The sequence below is a fragment of the Nerophis ophidion genome, linkage group LG03, assembly GCF_033978795.1.
Source record: "Nerophis ophidion isolate RoL-2023_Sa linkage group LG03, RoL_Noph_v1.0, whole genome shotgun sequence".
In the NCBI taxonomy this organism is placed as follows: Eukaryota; Metazoa; Chordata; class Actinopteri; order Syngnathiformes; family Syngnathidae; genus Nerophis; species Nerophis ophidion.
In genome coordinates, this window is record NC_084613.1 from 24,284,023 (window position 1) to 24,300,820 (window position 16,798).

The 16,798-nt window shown below is 39.6% G+C and overlaps 1 protein-coding gene across 2 annotated transcripts; it reads left to right on the forward strand.

The window, feature by feature from the left end:
* The first annotated feature begins 8,198 nt into the window (after positions 1-8,198).
* LOC133549335 (apoptosis-enhancing nuclease-like) lies at positions 8,199-12,755 on the forward strand. Of its 2 annotated transcripts, none has more exons than XM_061894636.1 (4): positions 8,199-8,363; positions 9,460-10,047; positions 10,122-10,322; positions 12,115-12,755. In XM_061894636.1, exons 2-4 carry the CDS (start codon positions 9,493-9,495, stop codon positions 12,340-12,342), a joined length of 984 nt encoding a protein of 327 aa, XP_061750620.1. In that variant the 5' UTR covers positions 8,199-8,363; positions 9,460-9,492; the 3' UTR covers positions 12,343-12,755. The 2 variants fall into 2 exon arrangements, with proteins under 2 accessions (XP_061750620.1, XP_061750621.1); XM_061894637.1 differs by lacking the exon at positions 8,199-8,363 and adding an exon at positions 8,453-8,577.
* Positions 12,756-16,798: the final 4,043 nt, after the last annotated feature.

Sequence of the window (16,798 nt, forward strand, 5' to 3'; positions counted from 1 at the left end):
TATCCTGAATCAGATGCACCTGTGTGAGGACGTTAGCTGCATAAATACACCTGTCCACCCCATACAATCAGTAAGACCCCAAACATTCAGCATGGCTAAGAGCAAAGAACTGTCCAAAGACACCAGAGACAAAATTGTACAACTCCACAAAGATGGAAAGGGCTCTGGAGAAATTGCCAAGCAGCTTGGTGAAAAAAGGTTCACTGTTGGAGCAATCATTAGAAAATGGAAGAAGCTGAACATGACGGTCAATCTCAATCGGAGTGGAGCCCCATGCAAGATATCACCTGGTGGGGTCTCAATGATGCTAAGAAAGGTGAGGAATCAGCCCAGGACTACATGGCAGGACTTGGTCAATGACCTGAAAAGAGCTGGGACCACTGTTTCCATGGTCACTGTTGGTAATACACTAAGACGTCATGGCTTGAAATCATGCATGGCACGCAAGGTTCACCTGCTTAAACCAGCACATGTTAAGGCCCGTCTTAAGTTTGCCAATGACCATTTGGAGGATCCAGAGGAGTCATGGGAGAAAGTTTTGTGGACAGATGAGACCAAAATGTACTTTTTTGGTAATAATTCCACTGTGTGTGTTTGGAGGAAGAAGAAGGGTGCGTACCATCCCAAGAACACCATCCCTACTGTGATGCATGGGGGTGGTAGCATCATGCTATGGGGGTGTTTTTCTGTTCATGGGACAGTATTAAGGAGAGGACGACTGCAGCCATGTATTTTGAGATTTTGGCCCAAAACCTCCTTCTCTCAGTGAGATCAGTGAAGATGAGTCGTGGCTGGATCTTCCCACATGACAATGACCTAAAGCACACAGCCAGGATAACCAAGAAGTGGCTTCGTAAGAACCATATCAAGGTTCTGGAGTGGCCTATTAAGTCTCCAGACCTAAATCCAATTGAAAAGCACTGTCCAATTAAAAAAACATGTCATTAAAGACAGCACCGTTAAGGACAAACCGTGGATCACAAGAGGAATACTGAAGTCTTGCAAAAAGAAAAATTATCTTTACAGAAGACATTTAAAGTACAGAACCAAAGAAACTGAACACAAATATAAAACGTACAAAAATAAGTTAACACAAATAAAGCACAGCAAACGAACATATTACTGTAACCTATTAGAACAACATAAAAATAGAATTCAGGATACGTGGAAAGTTTTAAATGGTATCATTAAAAAACTAAAACATGACACATAAGGAACATCCTAGCTATTTTATAGAAAATAATCAAACCATAAATGACCCTAAAGAAATAACGGATGCTTTTAACACCTTTTTCTTAAAAGTTGGACCTAATTTCGCAAATAAAATTTTACAACCTGAAAACAGTGCAAAATTTAATGAACAAACCATTCAAAACAATTTAGAATCGTTTTTTATTTCCCCCGTTCATGAAAGTGAAATCACAACAATTGTAAATTCTCAAAAAAACAAGAAGTCAACAGACTGCTGTGACTTGGACTTTTCTCTGATCAAAGAAATTGTTGATTTTATAGCTGTTCCCTTCACTTATATTTGCAATATTTCTTTTACAAAAGGTGTTTTCCCAAAGAAAATGAAAACGGCAAAAGTCATTCCCATCTTCAAAAGTGGAGATAAGCATCAGTTCACCAACTACAGGCCTATTTCTTTACTCTCACAATTTTCAAAAGTCCTTGAAAAATTATTTGTGTCAAGATTAGACAGTTTTATTGATAAGCATCACTTGCTTAGTGAACACCAATACGGTTTTCGATCTAATAGGTCCATTTCCAGAGCAGTGATGGAACTACAAACCCAGTTTCCATATGAGTTGGGGAATTGTGTTAGATGTAAATATAAACGGAATATAATGATTTGCAAATCCTTTTCAACCCATATTCAATTGGATGCACTAAAAAAGACAAGATATTTGATGTTCAAACTCATAAACTTTATTTTTTTTTCTAAATAATAATTAACTTAGAATTTCATGGCTGTAACACGTGCAAAAGTAGTTGGGAAAGGGCATGTTCACCACTGTGTTACATCACATTTTCTTTTAACAACACTCAATAAACGTTTGGGAACAGAGGAAACTAATTGTTGAAGCTTTGAAAGTGGAATTCTTTACCATTCTTGCTTGATGTACAGCTTAAGTTGTTCAACAGTCCGGGGTCTTGTCGTCGTATTTTATGCTTCATAATGCGCCACACATTTTCAATGGGAGACATGTCTGGACTGCAGGCGGGCCAGGAAAGTACCTGCACTCTTTTACTACGAAGCCACGCTGTTGTAACACGTGGCTTGGCATTGTTTTGCTGAAATAAGCAGGGGCGTCCATGATAACGTTGCTTGGATGACAATATATGTTGCTCCAAAACCTGTATGGACCATTCAGCATTAATGTTGCCTTCACAGATGTGTAAGTTACCCATGCCTTGGGCACTAATACACCCCGATACCATCACAGATACTGGCTTTTGAACTTTGCGCCTATAACAATCCGGATGGTTATTTTCCTCTTTGTTCCGGAGGACACCACGTCCACAGTTTCCAAATATAATTTGAAATGTGGACTCGTCAGACTACAAAACACTTTGCCACTTTGCATCAGTCCATCTTAGATGAGCTTGGGCTTAGCAAAGCCGGCGGCATTCCTCGGTGTTATTGATAAATGGTTTTCGCTTTGCATAGTAGAGTTTTAACTTGCACTTATAGATGTAGCAACCAACTGTAGTTACTGACAGTGGTTTTATGAAGTGTTCCTGAGCCCATGTTGTGATATCCTTTACACACTGATGTCGGTTTTTGATGCAGTACCGCCTGAGGGATCAACGGTACGTTATATCATCGCTTACGTACAGTGATTTCTCCAGATTCTCTGAACCTTTTGATGATTTTACGGACCGTAGATAGTAAAATCCCTAAATTCCTTGCAAAAGCTCATTGAGAAATGTTGTTCTAAAACTGTTCGACAATTTGCTTACAAATTGGTGACCCTCGCCCCATCCTTGTTTGTGAATTACTTAGCATTTCATGGAAGCTGCTTTCATACCCAATCATGGCACCCACCGGTTCCCAATTAACCTGCACACCTGTGGGATGTTCCAAATAAGTGTTTGATGTGAATTTCTCAACTTTATCAGTATTTATTGCCACATTTGTCACGTGTTGCTGGCATCAAATTCTAAAGTTAATGATTATTTGCAAAAAAAAAAAAGGTTATCAGTTTGAACATCAAATATGTTCTCTTTGTAGCATATTCAACTGAATATGGGTTGAAAATGATTTGCAAATCATTGTATTCCGTTTATATTTACATCTAACACAATTTCCCAACTCATATGGAAACGGGGTTTGTATTTTCTATTGATTAATGAGAAGGGTATGAATCATTTTGGACATGACACTTTTTGTTCAAATGTAAATAAAAGCTGACAAACTTTTTTTTTTTTTACCACAATGATATATTTTGTACATTGTTTTGTTTTCTGGAAGACACGTGTGTCATTTCCAATCAAGAAAAAAACTTGCTGGTTGAATAAAATTGACTTTATGTCAAAATTTGCCTGGGGTAAGAAGAATTTTGGACTTGACTGTATGTGTGTATGGCTTTGTGTTATTAGTAGGGATGCATTATAAATATTGGACAAATATAAAAAAACAGGGATTTCTAATCACTGCTATGTTGGAATTTTTATCAATATTGATACTGTTGTTGATATTATTCATTTTTGTTTGACTACTATTGGATTATTTTGTGTCATGTTTGTGTCTCCTCTCAATTGCTCCGTTGATTGCTTTTCTGAATGTGGCTGGACCAGGTTTGGTTTTGGAATTGGAATTGTTTTATTATGGTATTAGTCTGTATTATTTGTTTGTACTGATTAATAAAAAAAATAGATAAAAATAAAAACTTTTTTAAAAATTTTATTTAATCTAAAAAGGCAAGATTACTTTTTTTTAGGTAGGGTAAGTAAATCAACCATAAACTTCTCCTGAGCTCATTGTAAAATAACATTTGAGACTACTTTATTGTTTGGGAGGAAGAGATTCCGTGTGGTATTAGCGCCAAATCAGAATCAGAAAAGTTTTTATTGCCATTGTTTGAGAACGAGTTCACAAACTAGGAATTTTACCTGGTGCAATCGTGCAACATAAAAGACATATAACACAGAATAGAATAACATAAGCTGTAACTGAGCTATCAGATCTTGTTATTGTTCACGTGTCTGATGGCCGAGGGGAAAAAACTGTTCAGTTGGCGGGAGGTGTGGGTCTGGATGGACCGTAATCTCCTGCCTGAGGGGAGAATATTTTGTGTCCATGGTGAGAAGAGTCAGCTGTGATCAGACCCACACGCCTCCTGGTCTTGGAGGAGAACAGGTGGGAGCTTGCAGCCAATAACCTTCTCAGCAGCACGTACGATGCGCTGCAGTCGATGTTTGTCCCGGACTGTGGCGCCGGGGAACCACACGGTGATGGAGGAAGTGAGGATGAACTTGATGATTGATGAGTAGAACTGCACCAGCATCTCAGTCGGCACTTTCAGTTTTTTCAGCTGCCGCAGGAAGTACATCCTCTGCTGGGCCGTCTTGACGAGGGCGCTGATGGTTGGCTCCCACTTGAGGTCCTGGGTGACGGTGGTGCCCAGGAAACGGATAGAGTCTACAATGGAGACGGGGGTGGGAGAGTCAATCAGGGTGAGGGTGGATGGTGGGGCTGTGACTTTCCTGAAGTCCATGATCATCCCCACTGTTTTCTGGGTGTTCAGCTCCAGGTTGTTGAGGCTGCACCGGGACGCTAGCCGGTCCACCTCTATCCTGTAGGCAGACTCATCGCCATCCGAGATGAGCCCGATGAGAGTAGTGTCGTCCGCAAACTTGAGCAGCTTTACCGACTGGTGACTGGAGCTGAGCAGTTTGTGTACAGGGAGAAGAGCCAGGGGGAAAGTACACAGCCCTGAGGAGTACCAGGGTTTGTGGTTCGACTGTCCGAGACAATCTTCCCCAGCCACACGTGCTGTCCTCTGTCCGTCACAAAGTCATCGATCCAGCTGCAGAGGGAGTCAGGCACGCTGAGCTGGTAGAGCTTGTCTCGTAGCAGTCCAGGGAGGATGGTGTTGAAGGCAGAGCTGAAGTCCACAAACAGGATCTTTGCGTAGGTTCCTGGGGAGTCCAGATGCTCCAGGATGAAGTGAAGGGCCAGGTTCACTGCATCATCCACAGACCTGTTCGCTCTCTAGGCGAACTGCAGTGGGTCCAAGAGGGGGGCGGTGATGTCCTTGAGGTGGGGCAGGACCAAGCGCTCAAAGGACTTCATGACCCCAGATGTCAGCGCCACGGCCTGTAGTCATTAAGTCCTGTGATCGGAGCTTTCTTGGGGACAGGGACGATGGTGGAGGTCTTGAAACAGGATGGCACGCGGTATAGCTCCAGAGAGGTTTTAAAAATGTCAGTGAAGACAGGAGCCAGCTGATCCGCACAGTGTCTCAAGGTGGAGGGGGGAGACACCATCAGGCCCGAAGGCCTTCCGCGTGTTCAACTTCAAGAACTGCCGGCGTACATCCTCCTCTCGGATGTACGCCGATGCAAACATTCTGCGAGAAGAAAACCAACATTGTGCTTCAACACATCAAACTTGATCTTGCTGGCTCCGCTGTGAACGGGACTGTCACTGCTGTGTTGGATCCGCTTTGGACTGGACTCTCGCGACTGTGTTGGATCCATTATGGATTGAACTTTCACAGTATCATGTTAGACCCGCTCGACATCCATTGCTTTCCTCCTCTCCAAGGTTCTCATAGTCGTCATTGTCACCGACGTCCCACTGAGTCATTATTGTCACCGATATCCCACTGGGTGTGAGTTTTCCTTGCCCTTATGTGGGCCTACCGAGGATGTCGTAGTGGTTTGTGCAGCCCTTTGAGACACTAGTGATTTAGGGCTATATAAGTAAACATTGATTGATTGATTGATTGATTGATTGATTGATTGATTGATTGATTGAAACTTTTATTAGTAGATTGCACAGTAAAGTACGTATTCCATACAATTGACCACTACATTGTAACACCCGAATAAGTTTTTCAACTTGTTTAAGTCGAGGTCCGCATAAATCAATTCATGGTAAGTTAAATGATGAATAATATAAATGATAGATGGGTTGTACTTGTATAGCGCTTTTCTACCTTCAAGGTACTCGAAGCGCTTTGACACTACTTCCACATTTACCCATTCACACACTGATGGAGGGAGCTGCCATGCAAGGCGCTAACCAGCACCCATCAGGAGCAAGGGTGAAGTGTCTTGCTCAAGGACACAACGGACGTGACGAGGTTGGTATTAGGTGGGGATTGAACCAGGGACCCTCAGGTTGCGCACGGCCACTCTTCCACTGCGCCACGCCGTTAAAATGCGAGCATTCCTACGACGGTGCTTTGAAAGCCTACAAAGAAGGCTGCAGCCAAAAAATATGCCCAAAAAAGACTTGCAAATAAAGGTGTGCACAAATCAAATGTAAAAAATAAAATATATATATAATAATTAATCGGTTATCGGTGTCATTCTCGAGAAACTGAAAGTTATGTATCGGTCGTGGCTTCATAAATTACGTATCTCTAATTTTTAGTGTCAACATTTCATCTCCTTATGCTCCTTTATTTCACTTTTATTTTATTCTATAACAATATTTTTGGAATGTGCTACTGGCACCCCTGAATGTGTTGATGAGACAGTGGTATGTAGGCTAATGAATGAATAATGATGAATAACATATCCAAAACTACCTCACTAGATAAATAAATTGCTAATATTGTAGCTGGGAGGTGTTTTTTATCAATGTATTTGTCCTTAAAGGCTTACTGAAACTTACTACTACCCACCACGCAGTCTGATAGTTTATATATCAATAATGAAATATTAACATTGCAACACATGCCAATGCGGCCTTTTTAGTTTACTAAATTGCAATTTTAAATTTCCCGGGAGTTTTTTCTTGAAAACGTTGCGTAATGATGACGTGTACGCTTGACGTCACGGGCTGTTAGGGAATATGAGCACTGCACACACACACAGCTAAAAGTCGTCTGCTTTAACCGGATGATTACACAGTATTTTGGACATCAGTGTTGCTGAATCCTTTGCAATTTGTTCAATTAATATTGGAGAAGTCAAAGTAGAAAGATGGATTTGGGAAGCTTTACCCTTTAGCCACACAAACACACGGTGATTCCTTGTTTAAAATTCCCGGAGGTGAAACTTTACTATGGATCACAGCGGTCAAGCGAACATGGATCCCAACCGAATGTCAACCAGCAGGTTTCGGTGAGAATATTGTGGTAAAAAGTCGCTTCTTACCAGATATCAGCTGAGCTTGTGCCGCCCATAAAGCTGCCGTCGACTTCCCTGAGACACTGGCGTCAAGACACCCGTGGACGAACACCTCCGACTATCAGGTACTGTTAAACTCACTAAAACACTAGCAACACAATAGAAAGATAAGGGATTTCCCAGAATTATCCTAGTAAATGTGTCTAAAAACATCAGAATCCGTCCCAATGCAATCGCGTTTTTTTTTTTTTTTTTTTTTTTAAGTCTGTCGCTATCAATATTCTCAAACACAAATCTTTCATCCTCGCTGAAATTAATGGGAAAATTGTCATTTTCTCGGTCTGAATAGCACTTTTTGTTGGAGGCTCCCATTAAGTGAAGTGAAGTGAAGTGAATTATTTTTATATAGCGCTTTTCCCTAGTGACTCAAAGCGCTTTACATAGTGAAACCCAATATCTAAGTTACATTTAAACCAGTGTGGGTGGCACTGGGAGCAGGTGGGTAAAGTGTCTTGCCCAAGGACACAACGGCAGTGACTAGGATGGCGGAAGCGGGAATCGAACCTGCAACCCACAAGTTGCTGGCACGGCCACTCTACCAACCGAGCTATACCGCCCCTATAAAAACCGCCCTATAAAAACAATGTGAAGATGTGAGGAGCCATCAACATGTGACGTCAGCGTCTGCGACTTCCGATAGAGGCAGGGCTTTTCTCCAGTTGCGAAATTTATCGTGGATGTTCTCTACTAAATTCTTTCAGCAAAAATATGGTAATATCGCGAAATTATCAAGTATGACACATAGAATGGACCTGCTATCCCCGTTTAAATAAGAAAATCTCATTTCAGTAGGCCTTTAATTGTACACTACAGTAACGGTCCAGTTGCTGTAGCTCCACTCCGAGCCAGTAGGTGAAATTGTAATCTTTTGCTGTTAAACACTTCCTGTTAGAAAACGACAAAGAAGCCAACGAGCCAATCAGGTTGAGCCTTACTGAAACCAGTCGCAGCCTGGTCGTCTCTCTTTCCACGTGCACCCGGTGAACGTGAGAAAGGTAACTTATCTTCGATCTTCTTTCTTTTTATTCCTGTATGTTTCGTCGTTTTGGAACTTATAAAGTTACGAATTTGTCTGCGTGTGTAGTCGAGGTTATAGTTTGGGTTTTTGACGTGCTGTACGTCATGTTCTTCGGCCATAGCTTGAAAGACTCATTTTGTGTCTACGTCAATTATTATATAACGACTCCTTTAACATTGTACTCTGTTTAGGTAAATACAACATGGCATGTGTAAATAATTGTACACTATTTTAAATGGGTAAATGTGTTTTCCTGCATTTGCGTGTTTAAAAGAGAAGAGTACCTCTCATGTGTCCCAATAAATGCCCTAAAACAGTGGTTCTCAAATGGGGGTACGCGTACCCCTGGGGGTACTTGAAGGTATGCCAAGGGGTACGTGAGATTTTTAAAATATTTTAAAAATAGCAACAATTCAAAAATCCTTTGTAAAATGTTTATTGAATAATTATCCAACCAATTATGAATGTAAGTTCATAAACTGTGAAAAGAAATGTAAAAATGCAATATTCAGTGTTGACAGCTGGATTTTTTGTGGACATGTTCCATAAATATTGATGTTAAAGATTTCTTTTTTTGTGAAGAAATGTTTAGAATTAAGTTCATGAATCCAGATGGGTCTCTATTACAATCCCCAAAGAGGGCACTTTAAGTTGATGATTACTTCTATGTGTAGAAATATGTATTCATAAGTGAATCACTTGTTTATTTTTCAACAAGTTTTTATTAATTTTTATATCTTTTTTTCCAAATAGTTCAAGAAAGACCACTACAAATGAGCAATATTTTGCACTGTTATACAATTTAATGAATCAGAAACTGAAGACATAGTGCTATATTTTACTTCTTTATCTCTTTTATTCAACCAAAAATGCTGTGCTCTGATTAGGGGGTACGTGAATTAAAAAAAATGTTCACAGGGGGTACATCACTGAAAAAAGGTTGAGAACCACCGCCCTAAACTGTTACAAAGAGCGGGCATATTGTTAAAAGACGCTGTCAGTATTGTCTTTGCATGCTATAAAAACATACTTTTTAATTTTGACACTAACTTATGTGTGTTTTCTCCCTACAGTATTGACACGGAGGATGTTTTTATCAGCGGACAATGGCGGGTGTGTGGAAAAGGACTAAGGTGTCTTCATGTGGTCTTTTAAGCAACCACAGATATTTGTGCAAAAAGGCCATGATGTTTCGTGCCATGGCGAGCACGAGGGTGTGCAAGAAACCTCAGCGGAAGCCGATTAATGACAACTTGAAGAGGAAACGAACGGACAGCCGTTCTGAGCCACGGGACGCCGAAGTGTCCAACCATCAGAAGTGTCAAAATACAAGCCCTGCCGCGCATGTAACTGAGAGTCCACAGGAAGTCTCTGTGCCGAGGGACTCGTGGGAGATGGACAGCGGCTTCTCCGAGTCCAGCGCCAGGAGCTCGCCGAGTCCGACTGCTGTGGTCGCGTTGGACTGCGAAATGGTCGGCACTGGACCCCGCGGGCGCTGCAACGAGCTTGCCCGCTGCAGCATCCTAAATTACCACGGCGACGTCCTTTTCGACAAGTACGTGAAGCCTTGTCGCCCCGTCACCAACTTCAGGACACGCTGGAGCGGCATCCAGCGACACCATTTAAAAGACGCCATGCCCTTTGCTCAGGCCAGAGAGGAGGTGAGTTGAGGCCGACCGCCATCTTGTCAGTGCAAAACATCAGCAAACCTTCCCTGACTTTTTCTATTGTCCAGATCCTGAGCATTCTTGAGGACAAGGTGGTGGTGGGACACGCGGTCTCCAACGACTTTGACGTGTTGGGCATCGTCCATCCAGCTCACATGGTCAGGGACACGGTGGCCACGCGTTACCTCGCCTGTTTAGTTGGCTTTCCTCGCCCACACGGCTCCTCCCTGAAGGTCATGGCCAGTAAGCTTCTCAACAGACGCATCCAGGTGAGGACGCGCACATAATAAAAGTAGTCTTATGAAAATATTATCCCACCAATTTAATTATATTTTCCCCCATGTTTAATCAACAGTATAACTATTTACTTAAATGGTCTTGAGGTGGCGACTTGTCCAGGGTGTACCCTGCCTTCCGCCCGATTGTGGCTGAGATAGGCGCCAGCGCCCCCCGCGACCCCGAAAGGGAATAAGCGGTAGAAAATGGATGGATGGATGGATGGGTCAATCTTCTGTATTTATGCAATACCCAAAGCACTTTACATCATACGTCACAATCACACACCAGTGTCGAATTTTAACTTAACATTAATTGTGCCTGAAATATTATATAAAACACATGGTCATAACTTTTGAAACTTCTTTCTTATTGGTCTGTGTGTATATTTTATTTTATTCTTTAATATTCTTCCAACATAGGGTCTTTTTTTCTTATTATATGCCCTTTTTTAAAATCTACTTGGTTTTTTTTACTTAAAATATTATGGAAATGAGACTAAATTGTAAAATTGATATTTTTTTTTAATATTACCTAAAAAAATACTTTGATTTTATTATAGTAGTTTGTCACAAAATGACTATTTGCTGCATTCATATTTTTTCTTGTAATATTAAAAAAAATATTTTTAAAAAGACTTTTAAATATACATACATTAGTTTGACACAGTATAACTCAGCCCTAGTGTGTGAGTGTGAATGTTGTCTGTCTATCTGTGTTGGCCCTGTGATGAGGTGGCGACTTGTCCAGGGTGTACGCCGCCTTCTGCCTGAATGCAGCTGAGATAGGCTCCAGCACCCCCCGCTACCCCGAAAGGGACAAGTGGTAAAAAAATGGATGGATGGATGGATGTATATATTTGTCAAAATGACTTTATATCCCCTTATTTTTTTCTTTTAATATTAGAAATAAATATTATAATCTATATATGACTTTGTCAGTCATTAAATTTGTAATATTTGAATTTATTTTTTTAAAGAAAAATTCAAATATATAATTCATATATTAGTTTGTCACATGACTTCATATCACGTTTGTTTTCTTGTAATATTCGACAATCTTTTTTTTTAAAAAAGGCTTAAATAGATATGTCACAATATTACTCTCCTTTTTTTCTTGTAATATTAGGAAAACTAATCTATAAAGAAGACTTGTTTACACATTTTTAGAATATTTTGTCAAATGTATTTGTCATATATTTTATTTTTGTAAAATTATGGTTAAAATAAGACTTAATTGTTACAATATTAAGACTTATTTTTTACCCAATTTTATTTTTTTTTTTTAAACTTTTTTGTCATGATATAATTTTGTCTAAAGACATATAGACATAAGCTTTTAACTCTTATAGGATTACAGTTTGGTTTCAAAAATCTTATGAATACTTTTTAAAATTTCTATTCCCCGACTTGATATCAACAATATGACTATTCACATACTTATTTAACTCTTTTTTTTTAACTTTAAGCAAGTGAGGATTACACAAACTTTTTTTTTAGTGCTAAATGTATTTACTTTAAAAAATGTCAACTTTAGGACAATTTTAATGCGACACAACTTTTAAACTTCTTAAAAGAGTAAGACTATTACAACGCAGCTTTGTTGGCTTCAGCAGTCGCAATCAGTCCAAGCGTATACAAGAAGTTTGCGGTTATAGCGCCACCTGTTGCTTCTGCATGTATTGGACATCCTTCTGCGAGTGCGAATGTAATGATTGAGGAAGGCTGAAGATGCACATTTTTCAAATCAATCTGACCACCTAATGGTTCCTGTCATGGTGTCCAGGTGGGGAAGAGAGGCCACTGCTCGGTGGAGGACGCGCGGGCCTCCTTGGACCTTTACAAGCTGGTGGAGGACAAGTGGGAGGGGCATCTGCAGAGCGTACAGAGGGGGGAAGACTACAATCGCCCCAACATGGCCGCTTCCATGGAGGAATTCATGCAGGACCAGTACTGGCCTCAACACCTGACCTCTGACTGCCAGGGGGCGGAGCTTGTTGGAGATGCAGACTAATGACTTTTGATGCTAAACGGCAAACGCGTTATAACTTATTACTAGACTTGGTTATGCGCTCGTTCGGTGCTTCTCTACCTTTGACCTCATCAGGACCAGATGACCGCACACAAACAGGAAGTGTTTTTTCCACACAGCTGCTAGCAGTCTTTTTGATTGCTCATCTTCAATGCCTTCAATACATATATTTTCAATACAATGTCAACAAATGTTGGCAGACATACAAATGCTCACTTTCTTTGTCAGATTTGTTTATTTCCTTTTCAACTTTTCTTTTTCATTTATATATTTTCTCCTCTTAAAAACAATAGTAAAAATACCAACGCCCCCTCCTTATGCCACCAAAATTGTAATCTTGCATCTTTGATTTCGTGTAATGACTATTTGGGGAAATAAACAGGACTTCTCGCCTACATATGACTTATTTGCCTAAAAGAGGTGGCGACTTGTCCAGGGTGTACCCCGCCTTCCGCCCGAGTGTAGCTGAGATAGGCGCCAGCGCCCCCCGCGACCCCGAAAGGGAATAAGCGGTAGAAAATGGATGGATGGATGGATATAAATATCAAGTCACTTTTTAATATTTTCAAATATTTTTGTTTAACTGATATCTTAAATTGTCTGACTTCTTTTTTTTTAAAAAAACTTAAATAGTTCAAAATATGTGCAATATTAACTTTTTTTGTTGTAATAATAAAAAAAAGGATCTTGACTTTATTCACTCAATTTTAAAATATTTTAATGCAAATTTCAAATATATTCCAAATGTACCTCTATTATAATAGTAAACATGCTTGAAAAAATATAATATATACATAACAGTTCTTCGTCACATTGTGCTCAAAATATTGCGGGTTCACCACATCGGGGATTGTTGAAAGCATATTCTAAAAATTGTTTGGTCCAAATAAGTGTTTTCCAGCAAAAAAAGGCTAAAAGAAATAAATAATAGTACAATAGTATTGGTCACTAGATTAGAGCAACCCAATCACAGCGTGTTTTTCAGTATCGTAGCCACTGATTGGCTCAGCCTCAGTCAACGTTACCATATTGGATTTAACGAGTGTTCAGGTGACTGTGGTGGTGTAATTTCATAGCTAGATGTAAAAACAATGTATTAAGAAGATCATAAACTTTTGTCAATGCTCCATCATAACAATATTTGATTTACTTTGCAGAAATTACATTTTATCAGTCATGTCTGGAACCAATTATCAATAATCAATCAATCAAAGTTTATTTATATAGCCCGAAATCACAAGTGTCTCAAAGGGCTGCACAAGCCACATCGAAATCCTCGGCTCAGATCCAACATCAATGCAAGAAAAACCTCAACCCAATGGGATACAATGAGAAACCTTGGACCCCAGCTGAAGCCAGTGCAGGTGAGCCAGTATAGGCGTAATATGATCAAACTTCTTCTTGTCAAGTCTAGCAACCGCATTTTGTACCAACTGTGATCTTTTAATTGTAGGTATAAGGAGGCCCAAAAATAATACCTTACAGAAATTGAGACAAGATGTAACGAACGCATGAATATTGATCTCAGCGGTGCCGGTGGACAAAATCGAACACATTTTAGCGATATTATGGAGATAAAAGAAGGCGGTTTTAGTAACACTCAATGTGTGACTCAAATGAGAGAGTTGGGTTGAAGATAATACCCAGATTCTTTACCGAGTCGCCTTGTGTAATTGGTTGTCAAATGTTAAGGTGGTATTATTAAATAGGTGTTGTCTTGTAATAAACGAGGGATGACCGTGTTTAACTTAAGTGTAATAATTTTTAATCTAACATTTTTACTATATACTCCTTTCACATTTTTAAGTATATGTAGTATAAAAGTGTATAGTACCTGTGTTGTATATACATGTACAGTATATACCAGACTTGGGCAAATTAAGGCCCTGGGGCCGCACGTTAAGCTTTTCAACCAGACCTTCCCAAATATTTTTTTTTAGATCTTTAAGATGGAAACTGTAGCCGCCATTATGATGTTTAAATTACTGTACGTCTTGAACTATACTGTACAAAGTATTTCAACGGTTGGAATCTGTGATTTTGTATGATATACTAGTTACTATGGTAATCTAAGCTACGAGGCACCAAGTAGTGTGGGTGGGGAGCGTTTCCAGAGTGGCCAGCCTGAAATGCGGGTGCTGGGGACAGACGAAGGAGATTTTTACAACAAAGTTCTAAAGCTTAGTGATGTATCAGATCGTAGGTGTTTTTTTTAATTTATCCTTCCCGTTCATATATTGCTGTGTTTGTTGCATTTTAGTTGCGTTTCGCTTGATTGTAAAATATGTCCATCGAGAAGGGGTGTGGCATTCATATGTTGTCAATATTCAGTGTTTTATCATTCATAGTTAGATTGTAAATTTCACGTTCTTTATTTTCATGCACATTCTCATTCAGTAAAAACAATGTAAAATTCCAATCCGTTTTTTCGCGCCATCTGTCATGATGTTTTTAGCATTAGTGTTCCTAAAAATCAGATATACCGGCCCCCAGACACAATTTTTTTCTCTAAATTTGGCCCCGGAGTCAAAATAATTGCCCAGGCCTGTTCTATACAGTTTGTCTCACTGTCGAATGGAAGTTTTATTAATCATATACTCTGTTTTGTGGGGTGTTGGTCTGACCTTTGACCCCTTCAGCCGGAGCACAGGGGTGTCATTGTTCCTAGGATCCGCACAACTTAACCACATAACTCGCTTTATTTCTTGAGCAGATTTGTCAGATTACTTCTGCGCCGCCTGCCTGTGTGCTCGCCAGCCATCAAAAAAAAGATGGTGCGTGCTAACGAGCTAAACTGACTTGGTTTTTGAAAACGTTGAAGAAATGTCTCATCTCTGCTCATCTTTCATATCTCATTCAAAGGTCAAAGAACAAACCAACAGACAATGGCGAAGGTCCCCACACTGTTCAACGGCCGAAGTGAAAGGTCAGATGGGTGATATCTTTTTATTTTTTCAAATAAAAAAAATATATATTGTTGGTCGTCATACACATGATGCATGCAGGGTCTGGAATACAATACTGGGAAACATAGCAATCGTTTAAAAAAAAATTTGTTTACGTGCACAATGATACATTCTTTCAAATGAAAATGAGTTTAAAGGGTTATTTTCAAACTTCTGCTAATTGGATTAAAACTTTTTGACGAAAAGCTGTGTCACATTAATTATTAGCAATATCATAATATCACAAAATAAATAAACGTAAGAGACTGGAATAGAAGCGTAGAATATTTGCATTAATAAGACATACATCTTACATAAAAATATTTTACTATTAACTGTACTATTGTTAGACTCCTATTATGGGTTAAAACAAATAGAGCCAAATTGATAGAAATCTGCATCACAATTTCCATGAAGAGAAATATGTATTTCTTGTTTAAAAAACATTTACTTTATTATAATTATTTGGTGCAATTTAGTACAAAATAACTATTTCAGTTATTTATTAGCACAAATTAACATTTGTCATCTTATTGTATAAGTTGTATTTAATTGTTTTAATAATATGATTTTTATGTTTGATAAAAAAATTAAATACACTAACTAAACCAGTGGTACGTGTACTAAAAGTAAAGACTTGATTGAAGTACAGTGTTTTATTTTCCTTTACTCAAACTGTGTGTAGTAGAGATGCGCGGATAGGCAATCATATCATCCGCAACCGCATCGCCAAAGTCGTCATCCACCCGAACCAACATTTAAACAGGACCGTACCCGCCCGCGGGCCTTACCACCCACAGAGCTAATTAAAACCGTTTCACAGAGTAATAAAGAAGTGGAACCGCTAACATTCTCGCGACTATCCATTAGCGTTCATCCTGATGACAACAATATAGGCGTGCTGTGAAGCCTTTGCCTTTGACACCTTCAACAACATGTACAAACCAATTGTTGGTCCGGCAACATGTTGTGTGCAGCTTCCGCAATTACACGTACAAGATTGAAAGGCATACTGGATGATACAGAGTACACTGATGGTTGTGATATAAACAACTATAACACTTACTAATATGCGCCACGCTGTGAAGCCACACAATACAAGATTGACAAACACATTTCGAAGAACATCCTCACAGTAACACAACATAAATGCAACACAACAAATACCCAGAATCCTTTGTATTCATGACACTTCCTGAATATATTTTGCGCCCCCAACCCCGCCCACCTTACCGACGCACGGGGGGGGGTTGCTGCTAGCGGGGTGTATAAAATAGTCAGGAAGTGTCATGAATACAAAGGATTCTGGGTATTTGTTGTGTTGCGTTTATGTTGTGTTACTGTTAGGATGTTCTCCCAAAATGTGTTTGTCGTTCTTAATTGGTGTGACTTCACAGCGTGGCGCATATTAGTAAGAGTGTTAAAATTGTTTATATCACAACCATTAGTGTACTCTGTGTCACCCAGTATGCCTTGCAGTCGAGTGCGTGTTG

What these genes read in the sequence shown, in the direction of transcription:
- LOC133549335 (XM_061894636.1), top strand. Translation starts at nt 9,493, where the DNA reads ATGGCGGGTGTGTGGAAAAGGACTAAGGTGTCTTCATGTGGTCTTTTA. An exon ending in TTGCTCAGGCCAGAGAGGAG is followed by an intron (nt 10,048 to 10,121) that starts GTGAGTTGAGGC and finishes TCTATTGTCCAG; the next exon opens with ATCCTGAGCATTCTTGAGGA. An exon ending in TTCTCAACAGACGCATCCAG is followed by an intron (nt 10,323 to 12,114) that starts GTGAGGACGCGC and finishes CATGGTGTCCAG; the next exon opens with GTGGGGAAGAGAGGCCACTG.